Consider the following 19,515-nt stretch of genomic DNA (forward strand, 5'->3'; position numbering starts at 1 on the left):
TCAGACTTCATTAGAATTGTCATTGTTGTACATTTGTATAGGGTTTTGTGAAGTTCCTAGGTGTCAAAGAATCAAAACGGTAAGTCACATAATTTTTCTTTTTCTTCACTACGTAAGATATGATCCATCATTCCTGAAATGCCTGGGTCTCTACTGAAACTATCATTCGAACTATCTGGGCATGATGGTATCTGTGATGTTGTCTATTGAACCGTGTGTAAGTGCTGCATCTTCTCTTGTTTTGTGCTCCCATGGCCTCATCTCCTGATTCCTGTTTATTTCCTATCACAGACTAATGAATTGTCATTCAGGTGTTCTGAGGGTCTGATGTCTGACTCAGCTGGTGCTTTACTGGTTTTGAATCCATGAGACCAAGGGCCAGATGTAGCAAAGGTTTTTCCCCATTCTATGTCTATGGGAAAAGGTGTTCGTACATATGGCCCCAAGTCACTGTTTGATTGGCTCCTGACTTGTTTAAGATCCTTGTTTGTGGACCTAACCCTCTCTGCAGGGTAACCCCAGATTTTTGCCTTCCTCTGCATTCCATTGTTAATCCAGTTTGTGTTGGCTTTTAGGGCAATGTGCACTTTTTACCCGCTAACCAGTGGTAAGGTGCGTGTGCACTCTCCCTAAAATACGGTAACATTTGCCTACACCTGTTTGTTACATTTAATTTACTTGCAAGTACCCACTAAATAGTACTATATGTATCCAGGTCCTGTAAATTATACGCTTCTAGTGGCAGCAGCAATCATTGTGCTGCCAACTAAGCTGTCTTTAAAAACATCTCATGCCTCCAACTGCAGACGGTAGTGCAATTTTAAACTCTCATTTCGACCTGATTAAAAAACTACTTTTGCTAGACCTAAACCCATAAAGTAAGACCTAAAGGCTCATAAGGCAGAGTGGTTGTTATTTCAAAAGTAGGATATGTATGTTTAAGTGTTACATGCCCAGACATTGAAAAACATCTAAAGTCATTGATCAATGTTCTAAGGTCCATCACTCCAATAGGCTAGAACTAGGTTCCAATGATCATATAACTGAGAAGGAAGACAGTGAATTACAGGAAGATGGCCAAATGTGAACGGTAAGAAACTGCCCTTTGCATAATCGCATTACACTTCTGCAAACTTGGGAGGTACAAGACAGTAATTGAAATTTGCTCCAAAGTATAGACATTTCACAGTACCAAAGTTCAGTAATTTTTTTCCAGCTATTTTGTTACTTGCAAACGGTTTGAAATGTGGACAATTGTTAACACTGTAAGGTGAGCTCCTAGCTTTCCAGCATTGCAATAATTCACCTTACCTCTTTTTATCTGAAAAATGCACTGCATCAAATATCTCTTTGTATTCAGATTTCACTCTTCCAAAACCTCCACCACTGTAGTTAGCCCCAAGAAATTCATAAGCCTGCAGAGATACGTGCAGTAATTAGACAATAATGACATGCCCATTCTCCACTTCATGTCAAATAAAATACACAAGATCTTGTAATGGCAGCAGCTTAATTACCATTTCAACACATTTGCAATCTTCTCTGTTGATCCCAACGGTATTCTCCGCTCAAAACCCTTTCCCACCTGTAACTCCACTACCCTCGTCCCTGCAGCAGCTCACCAATCATTTTGAAGTTTCCTGCCATATCGGCAGGGAAATTTAATTTAATATCTGATGATATATCATCTTCAAAAGAAATAACAAAGTACCACATTAGCACATTAGGGACATGTCTTCGCATTTCTGTCAGGGACCCCTGTGCCATTCATGCTGCTGGTAGATAAAGCATATATTCTGACTCTGATTAGCTGGCAGCCCTTTGGAGAACGGACCACCAGAATGAGGTTTTCACCAGCTTGAAATGAAGAACGAAGCAGCGGAAACACAAGGTGAGCCCCAGAGCATCTACTAGTTTTTGGTGGATTCACTTCTAGTTTTCTCTAAATGACACTCTAGGTTATGTCTTCATCAGTGAATGTGAGTGACTATGGCACGGTGCATAATGCAAATGATTCCAGGAACGTAGAGAAAGGGGCTGGATGTGTTTATCTGTTTTATACCACATAAAATTGTGTTTTATCAGTTCAGTTTAGCTCTGTTGGGTGTTTCAGTTTGTGGCCAGGATGTTTGTTCTAATGGAAGGTGCTCCTAGAAGGGTTCATTATTCAACCTTCGACAGAGCTGTTTGTGAGTGTTTGGTTTGTGTTTTACCCTTGTGAGGACTAGGGGATGATAACTTACTCGTGCTCTGGCGACTTGTTTGCAGTGCGTGTGTGTGTGGTGGTGCATGGGTGTGTGTGTGCGTGTATGTGTGTGTGATAATGGGATAGATGGATGTCTGTACCTCAGTGGGAGACTATGCTTGTATCGCTTTGATAATGTTTTTTTTTACAGTATATCGTCTATGTTTTTCCATTGCCAGGTATAGGTGTGTTGAGCGATCATTCTATATTAATCTGCTGCTAATGATATGCCATGCCCTCTTCAAACTGTATGGTCTCATGTCCCTCTCCAGTATTTTAATAGTTGCCATAGTAGTATCCCCAGCACGATGGACATCATTTAGGGGTCCCCAGAGGTCGCAGATGCTACCCCTGGCTTGTCCCCTGCAACGGCTAGCACTGCACCTGTGATCCGTCGACTCAGGTAGTACCAGGAACAGAGTAAGTAGGAGATTTTCATAGGAAAATAAAAGCAGCTTTGGAATTCCAGCAGCAATTGCTGCACGCTTCTCTTGCTGGGGACAGGTGAAACTCAATACTGTTTCAATTTGTCCCATCAGCTCAAGGTCTTGTCTGGCAACACACCCTTAAAGGCCACTTAGGCTCATAACTCCACCAGGCAGGAAGATACTTCACCTGCAAGCTCCAGATTGAACTGGGCACCATTGAAATAAGTTATCAAGACTCCTTTCAGTCCTCTGTGCCAGACATCCTGCGCAGCTGGACACTAGCCATTCATTTGGATGTACCGTGCTGTCAATAAATAGTCTTGCAAACAGTCACAGGAGGTGCATTCATTTTTTAAAAATTTATAATAGCAGCTAAGTTTTGAGATTGCTAATATGTGACACGTTTTAATGCGTCATGTAATTGCCTTGTGTGTGACACTGAGAGTGACATTTTACTGCAAGTAAAACCAAGCAGTGATGCATTGGTAATGTGTTAAAGTTCACCAATGAGGACTTGCCTCGTCTCACCCTTCAATGCGATTTGAAACAGCATGTTGCTTTCTGGGCTTTGTAGTTTTTCTATTTACAGGAGTTGTAGGTTTAGAAACCCTGAACCTGCTGAAAGTGGTCACATTCAGCATACATAACATAGTAGTTACTACTTTGTAAGGCCAAGCAGTAACAGTGATGATTCGCAAGGGAGTGTGGGCAGTTTTGCATTATCATCAACTTACAATCAAATATAATAATGTACGTGATGGCATTACTTACAAACAATAACGTGTTAGGTGGAGTTTCTGTGCAAGTAATACTAAGCAGAAGAAGAGGTCAGCTGTATAAAGCAGTTTGCAGTTGCAAAGCCTGCGATATACAAATTCATATGGTTTGCAACTTCAAAGTGGCCTTTTGTTCTGTAGTAAAGTAATTACCGAATTTCAGAATGTGTTTAGGAATACATAACACATGTTTTTTGGAAGAGTTGAGTTTAGGGAGTCCCTTGCAACTTGCATACCAATGTGGCCATGCTTTGTGACCCACACCTGGTTGCAAAACATTGAAAAGTCACTTACAACTGAGTTGGGCTTGTGACACATTTGCAATAGGGAACAGATCCTCTTGACGTGATGAAAAACATGTAGTGGGGCAATGTAGTGGTGCAAGGGATCGCTTTCCACTCTCAAAGTTTTTAAAAAAAAGAAAACTTTTTAGTTAAATGTACACCGTTTCCTTTATTTAAAACAGGTTTCATACAAAAAAATAAAAAAAATCATAGTGGTTTGCTGACCCCCAGTAGACCATTATTCCTGCAATAGCCACCAATTGCAGTGAGTCGCTATTTGCAAGCTTGTTCACGAATAGTAATGAGGTAGGTCGAATTGCAACTCACTCCGAATTGGGAATTTGTAAACTGACCTATTAGAACAAAAGTGGATTCTCAAATTCCATTCCATGGTGCATAATTTGCAACCACCTTTTGTGAATGGAACTTTATACATCTGCCCATTGAGTTTTATGTTTCTTAAGGGAAGGTGCTCTAAACTTTAAAGTGCTTTAGAGGGCTGTTAACATAGTCTAATTCTTAACGCACTGTAGATGTTGATATAACCAGTTAGTGGACCAGGCTACAGGCATTGATATGATTAATAGTTTATAATTGGTGTAAAAGGAGCTATTTCTCTGGGATGTTGGGTAAGTAGTAGGCAACAGTTCAGTGGTGTTGTTTCACTGGTGTACTCAGACAGTGTGGCAATCACTGTCAAAGTTGTGGTTGCATACCTTACTGTCTTTGCTAGTTCATGTCGTTGGATCATTGTGGGTGGATGGAACAACAGTCAGCTCGGGGTCAAAGAAGTCTATTTGTCAGGATGAAGAGTCAGGCATTTCAGAACGCTCTGTCAGTACTGCGAATCATAGTCATGTGCAGTTCTGCCCACGACTATTCAGTTACTGCCAGGCTACACTGCCTTCTGAAGTCTACGAGTTCTCCCAAACAGCAAATGACAAGTTTTGCAAGGCAGCACACTTCTACTAATGGAACCAGGTCAATAGTGACAGTTATGTTATGTTGATTTGTATTTCGCACCATTCAGCCCAGAGGGTGTCCAACTGCTTGGCCAGGTGTGTGGTACTCAAGATGCTTATATGAAGAGCCAGGTCTTCAGCTTCATGCAGAACTCAAAAAGTGAGGACAAGGATCTTATGCGTTAAAGGAGGCTGTTCCATGTCTTCAGTGGGATGTGGGAGAATAAACAACATATGGTTTTGCTTTTGTGAATGCAGGGAGTGTGTGCGAGCGAGAGTGAGGCAGAGCGTAGGTGTCTGGTGGGTTGGTGAAAGTGTATGTAGTTGTTCGTGTATTCTGGTACCATATTGTATAGGACTTTTCTATGTGTGTGTGAGAAGTTTACATTGGCTGTTCTTGTGAATAGGGAGCCAGTAAAGCTTCCTCAGGTGCAGAGTGATGTGGTAGTGGTAGGTTAAGTGTGAGTCTTAGTGTAGTGTTCTGGGTGGTCTGGAGTCTGTGTAGGAGTGGTTTGGAGATTGTGGCATAGAGAGGGTTCTCGTAGTCCAGCCTGGTGGTGATGAGTGCTTGTGTGATGGTCCGTCTGGTGTTCTGAGGGTGCTGAGGGCCTAAGGGCCCCTCTGATCCACCCCAAAAAATATTTGTGGACATGTGCAGCACATACATGCCTTAAAATTTGCACATGCTTACCACCAAACTTTAATTTATGGTAATTGCATTCCCTAAATGCCCAGTTTGCATTTAGGAAATGTTTGATACATGTGTTTTGGAAATCGCAAATAGGAATTCTCTATTTGCGATTTCCTATACAGAGAATCGCAATCTGAATTACCCACTTTGAAAAAAGTAAAAAGTGATCAGAAATTGCCAGTTGCCTACATTTTTCAGCTAGGAATCAAAGGATTAGGACCTCAGTTGGATTTTTCTGTTTTTCGGAACTGAGGCCATTTTTGAGAGGATGGCAGGGGGCATTAATACTGGAAGAAGTTAAATTGTTGAACCGGCGCAAGATGTACCAAAGTAAAAGCATTTGCCAAAAATATTTTAATTAATCTAGAATGAAAATTGTAGGTTTGAAGAGCATCAAATACCAATGTAGTTCTGATCGCAAACAATGCTGTCTAGCCATCTGGCAGCATTATCCCTGACCCGCTGAGCTGCTTTTGGGAAACCAAAATCTTTAGGTTCCAGGGGGAGTATGGTTGCAAAACTGAAAATTTAAGGAATTGAAAGAAGGGGAACACTAGGAGTGGAGCTTGCAGCTTATTTTGGCTTAGCATGGGAAAGCGCACTCTGTCCAGACATGAAAAAGATTGACAGGGTCATTTTCAATTCTGAGAGTGATGGTTGATGCCATTCTTAGACACCAATGATTGGTGTTAATGTCTGAGAGTGACAAGTGGAGTTCAGCCTCATGAGATCGAGCAAAAACTGGTGATGCTCTTTTAAGCTTTAAAGTATCTCTCAGGAACAAGGAACTTCCAGTAAATATGGGTCAGAGAAAATGGTCATTTAGAGGAGGCAAATGTTGCAACAAGGTTTCTGTAGGTGAACTTAGAGAAAGAAAATTGTGTAGCAGCTTAAAGTAAACAGCACCTGCCTGAACTTGGCCACCTCCCATTTGGAATACATGCACTGGGCTTAGTACCTCCCAACCCATGCTGGAACCTTGGCGAGGACCATATGTTGTGCAGGCTTCTCTTACATTTAAGGAGGACCTGACCAATACATGCAAGGGTCAGTGACAGGAGACTCCTGATTTGTGGGCCTTGGAGAGGCCTGATGTGACAGAAAGCCCTCACCAGATGGAACCTCCTCTCACCCAGCATTATCTCAAAACACCAAATTACAGTGCCTCCCTGGGCTTGGCCTTAGTGTGAGAGAGAGAGACCAAGCCACCTAGGCCTGCACTTATGGGATACATGGTAAGCCATGTATGGATTCAAACACCAGCGCCAAGATTGCATTCACAGGAATTACTGCGGACAAATGTGCTGCCATGCCATTCTTTTTAAACACAGTTTATCACGTGATTTCCCTTATGATGCCATGACACTCTTTATAAAGCACAGTTCATCACATGCTCCCCCCAATTATAAATTATAAATATTTCTCATTGTATAACTTATTAGTGAGATATAGAGTGATTTCCTAGTTATTGCTGCATTATAGAATGGTTTGATAATTTTTATAGTCCAGTGCCTATGACATGTATATTCAAGCATCAAGGATATATTTTTTATCACTAGCCTTGAGCTATGTATTGTTGCAGCTCAATAGTTGTGCCCATGTTAAGCAGGGTACATCATGTGCAGGAAATAGAACTGCAACATACTCATTTGACAGAATAGAGGATGTGGTAGTGAAAGTCCCACTAATATAAATGATCCCATCCTAGGTACTTGACTTTCTTTTACATAGATCTACATCCACAGGTCTGACAGCAGTATGTCTGAGTTCAAATGTTTTATATAAGCTTACTCAAGCGCTAATCCCTGAATCAATAATTCCAACTCTTACTCTTGTTGAACATTTCTGGAGTAATGCGAGTTTACCACTCACCTCATTTAATGCATCAGAGGCACTTTGAGAGCAATCTTTATAGTAAAGGTCAAAGTGTGTATGTAGTGTGGCCATTGCTAGGCAGCCATTGGGTTTGAGGACACGATCCACTTCTTTCATGAACTCCTTCATTTTGAACCAGTGAGCAGCAACTGTAGCAGTGATCAAGTCCACGGAGCCATCTTCAAATGGCATATGCTCTGCTGCAGCAACCCTGGAATTTAAGACATGAGATGTGTTTACATAAGGCACAAGTATCTACAAATCATGCTTTTACACTTTTTTATAGATGTTTCTCTATGATCTCTAGAAAGCATGATATTTCTGTGGGTGCTGCTGTTTAACTATACAAATTTGTTAAAAACAAAATATTCACTACCTTGGTTAACAAGGAAGTCATTATCACCCAGGATTAATTGTGCAATTAATTACACACTCATAAAATTAACACTAATCACAAATTGAATGCTAAAATGGTTGTTGGTGTTTTAATTATTTATTTCCATAGGGACCGTCATTGCATCCCATATACTGTGAGAAGGGGTTGTCTTTAGCTGCAATCAACCTCAGAAAAGCAAGTATTTTCACAGATACGATATATGAGTATAACATTGGTTTGGTGGTTGATTACTTGTATCTTCTTGTAGGAGGCTGGCCTGGTTTGTAGTGGGTACCTAAGGTACCTACACTTTATACCAGGTCCAGTTATCCCTTATTAGTTAAATGTAGTCAGTGTTCTAGCAGCTTAGGCTCTCTATAGGTAGCTGTAGCAGAGCAGCTTAGGCTGAACTAGGAGACACGCAAAGCTCCTGCAATACCACTATAGTTACACAGTACTTATATACAATACATGACAATACTCAGTGTTACCAAAAATAACAGTACTTTATTTTAGTGACACAAGGCCAAAAATATCTTACAGGCAATACTCCTTTTGGAGGTAAGTATTATACACAATATATACACTAGAGACCAACATCAGGTGAGTAAATAGTCCCAAAATAGTGCAAACACTAGAAAATACAATAGAAAGCAATAGGCATAGGGGCAACACAAACCATATACTACGAAAGTGGAATGCGAATCATCCCCCCTAGGAAAGTGTAGTGTGTAGAGGTGTGCTGGGAGTGTAAGAAAACACCAAAGGTAAGTAAAATACCCCACCCCAGAGCCCAGGAAAGTGGGAGTAAAGTACAGCAAGTTTCCTCAAGACACACTAAAAGTTGTGATTAGAGTTATTGCAAGAACCGAGCAAGACTGCAAGCAACACTCCTGGACCTGAAGACCTGCAAAGAGAGGAAACCAAGTCTGGAAGTCGCAGAAGATTCCAGGAAGGACAGGAGCCCTTGCCAAACTAGAAGATGGTGCAAAAGAGGATTCTCCGGTTGGAAGAAGTCTGCTGAAGAGCACCAAAGAAGATGGCTGTGGGTTCCTAGATGATGCAGGAGATGTCCCACGTCTTGAAGTTGGATGAAGGTAGTTTGCGTCGCTGGATTCATCCAACAAGCCTTGGTTGAGGCAAGGTCGCAGTTTGCATCAAAATGGCGCTGCGTGGACCCAGGAGGGACCTGGGGTCCTCAACTCAGACTGAGGAGGCAGAGGGCTCTCCCAACACTAGAGAGAGCCCACAGATGACCAGGCAGCACCCACGGGAGTCCCAGGACCAGGGGACAAAGAAGATGCAAAATGCAGTTGGTGCAGCCCAACAAAAGAAGGTCCCACGCCGCCGGAGAAAAACTCAGCGAGTTGTGCATCGCAGGATGGAGTGCTGGGGACTTGGGCCACGCTGTGCACAAAGGATTCTTGAAAATAGTGCACAGAGGACTCGGGAGCAAGAGACGACGCAGTGCAAAGGGGTACTTGGAAGGTGCCTGCAGGAGCAAGAAAGTGATTCCGTCACTCCACAGGATATTCCCTTGGGTCTTCTGGCGCAGGATGAAGGCAGGGAGTCCTCAGAGCATGCACACCTTGGAAACTGTTGCAGTTGCTGGCTGAAGCTGAAGTTGCAGGGTCACAGTAGCCTTTCTGGATTTCTTTGTTTCCGCGGTTCCTGTAGCTGTCTGTGGTTGATCCGATGGTCAGAAGCCAAAGCAGAGGGTGCAGAGGACTCCTGGTGGAAACTTCCAAGCTGAATCTGAAGAGGAAGAGGAAGCCACAGGAGAGACCCTAAATAGCTCTGAGATGGGGAGAGGTATGCACCTATCAGGAGGGGTCTCTGACATCACCTGCTGGCACTGGCCACTCAGAGATCTCCACAGTGTCCCCACACCTTGGAAAACAAGATGGCTAACACCAGGTAGACACTGGAGGAGCTCTGGGCACCACCCCTGGGTGGTGATGGACAGGGGAGTGGTCACTTTCCTTTCCTTTGTCCAGTTTCACGCCAGAGCAGGGACTGGGGGTCCTTGAACTGGTGTAGACTGGCTTATGCAAGGAAGGCACCATCTGTGCTCTTCAAAGCATTTCCAGAGTGTAGGAAAGTACCATCTTGCCTGGCATGCTACCCCCATATTTCACTGTATATATGTTGTTTTAGTTGTATGTGTCACTGGGACCCTGCCAGCCAGGGCCCCAGTGCTCATAAGTGTGCCTTGTATGTGTTACCTGTGTTATGACTAACTGTCTCACTGAGGCTCTGCTAATCAGAACCTCAGTGGTTATGCTCTCTCATTTCTTTCAAATTGTCACTAACAGGCTAGTGACCAATTTTACCAATTTACATTGGCATACAGGAAGACCCTTATAATTCCCTAGTATATGGTACTGAGGTACGCAGGGTATTGGGGTTCCAGGAGATCCCTATGGGCTGCAGCATTTCTTTTGCCACCCATAGGGAGCTCTGACAATTCTTACACAGGCCTGCCACTGCAGCCTGAGTGAAATAACGTCCACGTTATTTCACAGCCATTTTACACTGCACTTAAGTAACTTATAAGTCACCTATATGTCTAACCTTTACCTGGTAAAGGTTGGGTGCTAAGTTACTTAGTGTGTGGGCACCCTGGCACTAGCCAAGGTGCCCCCACATTGTTCAGGGCCAATTCCCCGGACTTTGTGAGTGCGGGGACACCATTACACGCGTGCACTACATATAGGTCACTACCTATGTGTAGCTTCACAATGGTAACTCCGAATATGGCCATGTAACATGTCTAAGATCATGGAATTGCCCCCTCTATGCCATCCTGGCATTGTTGGTACAATCCCATGATCCCACGGGTCTGTAGCACAGACCTGGGTACAGCCAAACTGCCTTTTCAGGGATTTCACTGTAGCTGCTGCTGCTGCCAATCCCTCAGACAGGTTTCAGCCCTCCTGGGGTCCAGCCAGGCTTGGCCCAGGAAGGCAGAACAAAGGACTTCCTCAGAGAGAGGGTGTTACACCCTCTCCCTTTGGAAAATGGTGTGAAGGCAGGGGAGGAGTAGCCTCCCCCAGCCTCTGGAAATGCTTTCATGGGCACACATGGTGCCCATTTTTGCATAAGCCAGTCTACACCGGTTCAGGGACCCCTCAGCCTTGCTCTGGCGCGAAACTGGACAAAGGAAAGGGGAGTGACCACTCCCCTGACCTGCACCTCCCCTGGGAGGTGCCCAGAGCTCCTCCAGTGTGCTCCAGACCTCTGCCATCTTGGAAACAGAGGTGCTGCTGGCACACTGGACTGCTCTGAGTGGCCAGGGCCAGCAGGTGACGTCAGAGACTCCTTCTGATAGGCTCCTTCAGGTGTTGCTAGCCTATCCTCTCTCCTAGGTAGCCAAACCCTCTTTTCTGGCTATTTAGGGTCTCTGCTTTGGGGAATTCCTTAGATAACGAATGCAAGAGCTCATCAGAGTTCCTCTGCATCTCTCTCTTCACCTTCTGCCAAGGAATCGACTGCTGACCGCGCTGGAAGCCTGCAAAACTGCAACAAAGTAGCAAAGACGACTACTGCAACTCTGTAACGCTGATCCTGCCGCCTTCTCAACTGTTTTCCTGGTGGTGCATGCTGTGGGGGTGCCTCCTCTGTGCACTAGAAGCTCCGAAGAAATCTCCAGTGGGTCGACGGAATCTTCCCCCTGCTACCGTAGGCACCAAAGAACTGCATCACCGGTCCCCTGGGTCTCCTCTCAGCACAACGAGCGAGGTCCCTTGAATCCAGCATCTCTGTCCAAGTGACTCCCACAGTCCAGTGACTCTTCAGTCCAAGTTTGGTGGAGGTAAGTCCTTGCCTCCCCACGCCAGACTGCTTTGCTGGGAACCGCGTCTTTTGCAGCTACTCCGGCCTCTGTGCACTTCCGGCGGAAATCCTTTGTGCACAACCAAGCCTGGGTCCACGGCACTCTAACATGCATTGCACGACCTCCTGAGTTGTCCTCCGGCGGCATGGGACTCCTTTGTGCAACTTCGGGTGAGCACTGTTTCACTCCTCTTCATAGTGCCTGTTCCGGCACTTCTGCGGGTGCTGCCTGCTTCTGAGAGGGCTCCTTGTCCTGCTGGGCGCCCCCTCTGTCGCCTGACACAATTGGCAACATCCTGGTCTCTCCTGGGCCACAGCAGCATCCAAAAACCCTAACCACATGACTTGCAGCTAGCAAGGCTTGTTAGTAGTCTTTCTTCAGGAAAATACTTCTGCACGGCTCTCCACGGCATGGGACATCTAACCTCCAAAGGAGAAGTTTCTAGTCCTTGTCGTTTCTGCAGAATCCTCAGCTTCTACTGTCTAGTAGCAGCTTCTTTGCACCCACAACTGGCATTTCCTGGGCATCTGCCCACTCTCAACTTGGTCGTGACTTTTGGACTTGGTCCCCTTGTTCCACAGGTACCCTCGTCTGGAAATCCATCGTTGTTGCATTGCTGGTTTTTGTCTTTCCTGCAGAATTCCCCTATCACGACTTCTGTGCTCTTTGGGGAACTTTAGTGCACTTTGCACTCACTTTTCAGGGTCTTGGGGTGGGCTATTTTTCTAACCCTCACTGTTTTCTTACAGTCCCAGCGACCCTCTACAAGGTCACATAGGTTTGGGTACCATTCGTGGTTCGCATTCCACTTTTGGAGTATATGGTTTGTGTTGCCCCTATCCCTATGTGTCCCCATTGCATCCTATTGTAACTATACATTGTTTGCACTGTTTTCTAATACTATACTGCATATTTTTGGTATTGTGTACATATATCTTGTGTATATTTGCTATCCTCATACTGAGGGTACTCACTGAGATACTTTGGCATATTGTCATAAAACTAAAGTACCTTTATTTTTAGTATATCTGTGGATTGTGTTTTCTTATGATATTGTGCATATGACACTAGTGGTACTGTAGGAGCTTCCCTCGTCTCCTAGTTCAGCCTAAGCTGCTCTGCTAAGCTACCATTATCTATCAGCCTAAGCTGCTAGACACCCTATACACTAATAAGGGATACCTGGGCCTGGTGCAAGGTGTAAGTACCCCTTGGTACTCACTACAAGCCAGTCCAGCCTCCTACATTGGTTGTGCAGCGGTGGGATAAGTACTTTGTAACTACTTACCACTTTTGTCATTGTAGTTTTCATAAGAGAAAAATATACAAAACAAGTTCATTGTATGTACACCTAACCAAAAAGTTTTGCATTTCTTTTCTCACCTCTTTTCTAAAGTGCTGAAAAGTACCTCTAACTTTTTAAAAAGTTCTTAAAAAGTTTTAAAAGTTTTTTTTCTGTCTTTTCAAAAGTTCTGAAAAACGTTTTACTTCCTTTTTCTATCACTTAAACACTTTCTAAAATGTCTGGAACAGGCCAAACTGTTGATCTGTCCAAACTTGCTTATGATCACCTTAGCTGGAAAGGAGCAAGGAGTCTCTGCATAGAAAGAGGTTTAAGTGTAGGAAAGAATCCCCCTAGAGAACTGTTGGTGAATATGCTTGTTGAACAGGATAAGGCCAGAGCTGGCACTATGGTTGAAATGTTAGCTGATGGTTCCCACTCTGATTCTGGGGCACCCCTAGCAAAAGATGTGGGAGGGAAACTTCCAAGCCTGCCCCCTAGCAAGCCACCTAGCATAGCTGGTACTGATGTAGAGTCACACCATACTGATAGTGTTGTCTCACATCACAGTAAGAGTATCCCTTCTCATCATAGTAGAAGTGCAGTTTCTGTTAGTCAAGCTATTAGGGTGCCATCTGTTAGGGCCAGGTCTCCTTCTGTTCAATCTCAGCATACTTCTGTCTCTAGACATGCCTCACCCACCCACCCTGATGACAGAGTGTTAGAAAGGGAGCTCAATAGATTGAGAGTGGAACAAACCAGACTGAAGCTCAAGAAGCAACAGCTGGATTTGGATAGGCAGTCCTTAGAAGTGGAAATAGAAAGACAGAAATTGGGTTTAGAAACCCATGGTGGCAGCAGCAGTATTCCCCATAGCCATCCTGCAAAAGAGCATGATTCCAGGAATCTGCACAAGATAGTTCCCCCTTATAAGGAGGGGGATGACATTAACAAGTGGTTTGCTGCACTTGAGAGGGCCTGTGTTTTACAGGATGTCCCTCAAAGGCAGTGGGCTGCTATCCTATGGCTATCATTTAGTGGAAAGGGTAGGGATAGGCTCCTTACTGTAAAAGAAAGTGATGTCAATAATTTTGCAGTTCTTAAGAATGCACTCCTAGATGGTTATGGCTTAACCACTGAACAGTACAGGATGAAGTTCAGAGAAACCAAAAAGGAGTCTTCACAAGACTGGGTAGACTTTGTTGACCATTCAGTGAAGGCCTTGGAGGGGTGGTTACATGGCAGTAAAGTTACTGATTATGAAAGCCTGTATAACTTAATCCTGAGAGAGCATATACTTAATAACTGTGTGTCTGATTTGTTGCACCAGTACCTGGTGGACTCTGATCTGACCTCTCCCCAAGAATTGGGAAAGAAGGCAGACAAATGGGTCAGAACAAGGGTGAACAGAAAAGTTCATACAGGGGGTGACAAAGATGGCAAGAAGAAGGATGGTAAGTCTTCTGACAAGGGTGGGGACAAATCTAAAAATGAGTCTTCATCAGGCCCACAAAAACACTCTGGTGGGGGTGGTGGGTCCAAATCCTCTTCAAATCAAAACAAAGAAAAGAAACCATGGTGCTATTTATGTAAAATAAAAGGCCATTGGACAACAGATCCCAGTTGTCCAAAGAAAAGCACCAAGCCTCCTACCACTACAACCCCTACTGCTACACCTAGTGTCCCTACTAATAGCAGTGGTGGTGGGAGCAAACCTACTAATAGCCAATCCAAGGGAGTAGCTGGGCTCACTTTTGGTAACTTAGTTGGGGTTGGTCTTGTTAGGGAGACCACAGAGGCTGTGTTAGTCTCTGAGGGGGCTATTGATTTAGCCACCTTAGTTGCTTGTCCCCTTAACATGGATAAGTACAAGCAACTACCCCTAATAAATGGTGTTGAGGTTCAGGCCTACAGGGACACAGGTGCCAGTGTTACAATGGTAATAGAGAAACTGGTCCACCCTGAACAACACCTACTTGGTCACCAGTACCAAGTAACCGATTGTGAGAAAACAGGGCTGATTGCAGAGTCCCCCTAACTTTTTGCCCCCATTTTCCACTTTTTGCTGGTGTTTTCCTGACTCTGATGGTGCCCTGGGTACTGCTAACCGGTCCCAGGGCCTGTGCTCTGTGTAAAATGGATATGCAATTTAGGCTAATTATAATTGGCTAAGTTAACCTACCTATAAGTCCCTAGTATATGGTAGGGCATGTAGGTTTAGAGGCCACAGGATAGGTGGTGCACCCATAGGTGCACTGCTGAGGTGCCCAGTGTCATTTTAAAGGCAGGCCTGCCTTGCTGGCTGCTTTTAAATTAAAGTTATATGCAAATTCGACTTTGGAATTAAAAGTAGTTCCAAAGTCTTAAACTACCTTATTTTTACATATAAGTCACCCCTAAGGTGTGCCTTATGTGCCCCTAGGGCTGGGTGCCATGTAACTATAAGCAGGGACTTTATAAAAATAGTTTTATAAGCCCTGGTGAGGTAAAAACAGCCAAATTCGTTTTCCCCTCATTGTAGTAAATGGCCTTCATAGGCTAGAATGGGGAGACTTTATTTTAATTTTTAAAGTCTCCTTAAATGATGCCTACCAAAAGTTTGGTATCAAATTAATTGTTGTAATAAATCCCACAACTTCCAGTTGTTGGATTTAATATAACTTGTTCAGGTAAAGAGTTTTAAACTTTACCTGAAAAGTTGCCAATTTCCGCCCTGCATTGTTTTTGCTGCTGTGCTCTGATTGGCCAGCCTTGAGCAGCTTGGCCAAGATGCCTTGATGAGGTGTGAAGTGGCCTGGCTTCACACAAAGGAATGTGCCTGTGGGAAGGAATCTCCCCTCAGCAGATGGTGAGGCGGAAGGGGGAGGGCTGCCAAACTGGTCTTCAAAGGCAGAGAAGGATATTTGGAGCAACCAGCAACACCCCCACATCCTGCAACCCCAGACAACTAGGTGCCCCCTTGATTAGATTAGGAGAGGGCAGGAGAGGGGTGTGTTTATGATTTTTAGCCACACCAGTGGGTGGGCTCAGCCAGATGTAACCTCCAAAAATCAGATTCAGCCATGATGGATTTTTAGAGAATGCTGCCTCCTGGGATTGATTTTTGCCACACTTCCCAGGAAGTGGTCATCACAGGGGGAGGGACCCTGCACCTGATTGGAGAACCAGGCCCCCCCTGCTTTTCACCCAGGAGCAAGGATAAAACTGTCAGACCTGCACCCACACCTCAGTTCCCTACCACATCCAACAAGGAAGAAGAACAGAAGAAGAAGGACTGCCCTGCTGGACCCCTGGCCTGCACCTGGAAACTGCATTCAGAAGGACTGCACCAGCTGCACACTTGGGCTTCACCACAAGAAGGACTTTGCCTGGCTTCAACTGGTTCAAGGAGGGACTCCCTGTTTGCTACAGGTGAAAAATTGCTAACCAGAGTCCCCTGCACCAACTCCTGAAGAAAGCGACCAGCTGACCACTGTCCAGTGGCTAAAAAGGAGTTTGCGCCAGGTGCATTCTGGGAGTTGTAGTCCGCACCAACCAAGGACCATCTCAGAACTTCTGGACCCTTGGGGTGAGCTGTGGACCCCAAAAGAACCTTAAAAGGACATCTGGGAGAAGCCCCAGAAGTTTGGAGAAGTTTGGAGAATTTTCGTAAAAAAGCTCCATAGAGGGAACGACCCGCCGCGGTAAAAATCTCCACCGAGGATTCCAGCATCGCGTATCCGGAGAAGGGCTCCAGGAGGTCGGATTGGACTGGCAGGTTCGTCCCGCTGAAGAAAATCTTCGAAAAAAAGACTAAGGGGGTCATTCCGACCCTGGCGGTCCATGACTGACAGGGCCGGGGACCGCGGAAGCACCGCCAACAGGCTGGCGGTGCTTCCTGGGCAATTCTGACCGCGGCGGTAAAGCCGCGGTCAGAAAAGGGGAACCGCCGGTTTCCCGCCGGTTTCCCGCCGGTTTTCCCCTGGCCCAGGGAATCCTCCATGGCGGCGCTGCTTGCAGCGCCGCCATGGGGATTCCGACCCCCTTCCCGCCATCCCGTTCCTGGTGGTTTTTACCGCCAGGAACAGGATGGCGGGAACGGGTGTCGTGGGGCCCCTGGGGGCCCCTGCACTGCCCATGCCACTGGCATGGGCAGTGCAGGGGCCCCCTAACAGGGCCCCATAATGATTTTCAGTGTCTGCTTTGCAGACACTGAAAATCGCGACGGGTGCCACTGCACCCGTCGCACCCCAGCAACTCCGCCGGCTCCATTCGGAGCCGGCTTCATCGTTGCTGGGTCTTTCCCGCTGGGCTGGCGGGCGGGCTTTTGGCAGTCGCCCGCCGGCCCAGCGGGAAAGCCAGAATGGCCGCCGCGGTCTTTTGACCGCAGTGAGGTCATTCGGCGGTTCCCGCCAGGCGGACGGCTACCGCCGCCCGCCGCGGTTGGAATGACCGCCTAAGTGTGAAGGTAACATTTTAACCGAGGCCTCCCGCGGCCTGTAGCCAAGCAGGGCTCCATCGCGGTCGGCCTGAAACTTTGACTTTGCCCCGGTCGAGGTGCAACCAGATGACCCGATTGGCGCTTTTTGTTTCTAGGCGCTAAAAAAAAAAGAAATCTTTAAAAATTCATATCTCCGGTTCCCCTTATCCGATTTTATTCGTTTTGGTGTCATTTTAAAGATAAAAATATATTCTATTTTTATTAATTGGTTTTGGATTTTTAAACTGTTTCCTGTGTTTTATTTAATTACTGTTTTGTGATATTTGAATGCTTTACACTCTGTCTCCTAAGTTAAGCCTTGACGCTCGTTGCTAAGCTACCAAGGGTTGAGCTGGGTTTAATTTACTGATACCTAACTGGACCTTAGTGGAGGTTAGTGGCCTATTGCTAAGTGTAGGTACCTACCTGCCCTTACCAATAACCCATTTTCCAACACCGATGCTCACAACAACACACTTAGCCACCCCATGGCTGTTGTAAATCTCAACTGGGGGGGGTTACTGGTCCAAAGAAAGTTGTGGTTGCCTCAGATTTACCTGTAGACTGTCTACTTGGAAATGATTTAGAGACATCAGCTTGGTCAGATGTGGAGTTGGAGGCCCATGCAGCAATGTTGGGCATCCCAGGGCATATTTTTGCTTTGACAAGGGCTCAGGCCAAAAAGCAAAAAGGACAGAGTGACTTGGATCCTGGAAGAATGGACCAAGTGCTCCCTAAAGCTAGGGCTAGTAGAAGTAAAGCACTACCTACTGTCCCTCCCTCTACAGTGGATTCTTCTTCTGAGGAAGAAGAATTTCCACCCTGTGCAGAACCTACACCAGAGGAGCTGGAAGCAGACACTGCTGAGCTTTTGGGTGAAGGGGGGCCTGCCAGGGAGGAGCTGAGTGTGGCACAGCAAACCTGTCCCACACTAGAGGGTCTAAGGCAGCAAGCTGTCAAACAAGCAAATGTGGATGTCAGTGACTCTCACAGAGTTTACTGGGAGGACAATCTTCTGTACACTGAAGCAAGGGATCCAAAACCTGGAGCTGCCAGGAGATTGGTGATTCCTCAGGAGTACAGAAAGTTCCTCCTAACTCTAGCCCACGACATTCCCTTAGCTGGACATTTGGGGCAAATGAAAACTTGGGACAGGCTTGTTCCCTTGTTTCATTGGCCTAGAATGTCAGAGGACACAAAGGAATTTTGTAAGTCCTGTGAAACCTGTCAAGCCAGTGGCAAGACAGGTGGCACTCCAAAGGCACCCCTTATCCCACTGCCTGTGGTTGGGGTTCCCTTTGAAAGGGTAGGGGTTGACATAGTTGGCCCCCTTGACCCTCCTACTGCTTCAGGCAATAGGTTTATCTTGGTGGTAGTGGACCATGCCACCAGATATCCTGAAGCAATTCCTCTAAGGACCACTACAGCTCCTGCAGTGGTAAAGGCCCTCCTGGGAATCTTTTCCAGGGTGGGCTTCCCAAAAGAGGTGGTATCAGACAGGGGAAGCAATTTCATGTCTGCTTACTTAAAGGCCATGTGGAAGGAGTGTGGTGTTACATACAAGTTCACTACACCCTATCATCCACAAACAAATGGACTGGTGGAGAGATTTAACAAAACTCTCAAAGGCATGATTATGGGACTCCCTGAAAAACTCCGCAGGAGATGGGATATCCTGTTGCCATGCCTCCTTTTTGCTTACAGGGAGGTACCCCAAAAAGGAGTGGGCTTCAGCCCCTTTGAACTCCTATTTGGACTCCCTGTGAGTGGTCCTCTAACACGTGTTAAGGAGGGTTGGGAACAACCTTTAAAAGCTCCAAAGCAAGACATAGTGGACTATGTACTTGGCCTCAGATCAAGGATGGCTGAGTACATGAAAAAGGCCAGTAAAAACCTTCAGGCCAGCCAAGAGCTCCAAAAGCAATGGCATGACCAGAAGGCTGTTTTGGTTCAGTACCAACCAGGTCAGAAAGTGTGGGTCTTGGAGCCTGTGGCCCCAAGAGCACTCCAAGATAAATGGAGTGGACCCCACACAATTGTTGAGAAAAAGGGTGAAGTCACCTACTTAGTTGACTTAGGCACTGCCAGGAGTCCCCTTAGGGTGCTCCATGTCAATCGCCTGAAACCCTACTATGACAGGGCTGATCTCACCCTGCTCATGGCAACAGATGAGGGACAGGAAGAAGAGAGTGACCCTCTCCCTGATCTCTTCTCTTCCACAGAACAAGATGCTCTAGTGGAAGGTGTTGTACTGGCAGATTGTCTTACTGCTGAGCAGAAAGACCACTGCATAAATCCCCTG

At 45.7% G+C, this 19,515-nt stretch overlaps 1 protein-coding gene across 2 annotated transcripts in view; it reads right to left on the reverse strand.

Annotated features, from left to right (window-relative positions):
- LOC138246454 (putative methyltransferase DDB_G0268948) overlaps window positions 1-19,515 on the reverse strand; it is a 398,361-nt gene that overhangs the window by 139,076 nt on the left and 239,770 nt on the right. For both annotated transcript variants that reach the window (XM_069201073.1, XM_069201071.1), the window contains 2 exons: window positions 7,259-7,472; window positions 1,312-1,415 (listed from right to left, as the gene is read on the reverse strand). In XM_069201073.1, the coding sequence (XP_069057174.1) occupies window positions 1,312-1,415; window positions 7,259-7,472 (318 nt within the window). The remainder of the gene's footprint in view (window positions 1-1,311; window positions 1,416-7,258; window positions 7,473-19,515) is intronic.

This window comes from Pleurodeles waltl, chromosome 7, assembly GCF_031143425.1.
Source record: "Pleurodeles waltl isolate 20211129_DDA chromosome 7, aPleWal1.hap1.20221129, whole genome shotgun sequence".
Lineage (NCBI taxonomy): Eukaryota > Metazoa > Chordata > Amphibia > Caudata > Salamandridae > Pleurodeles > Pleurodeles waltl.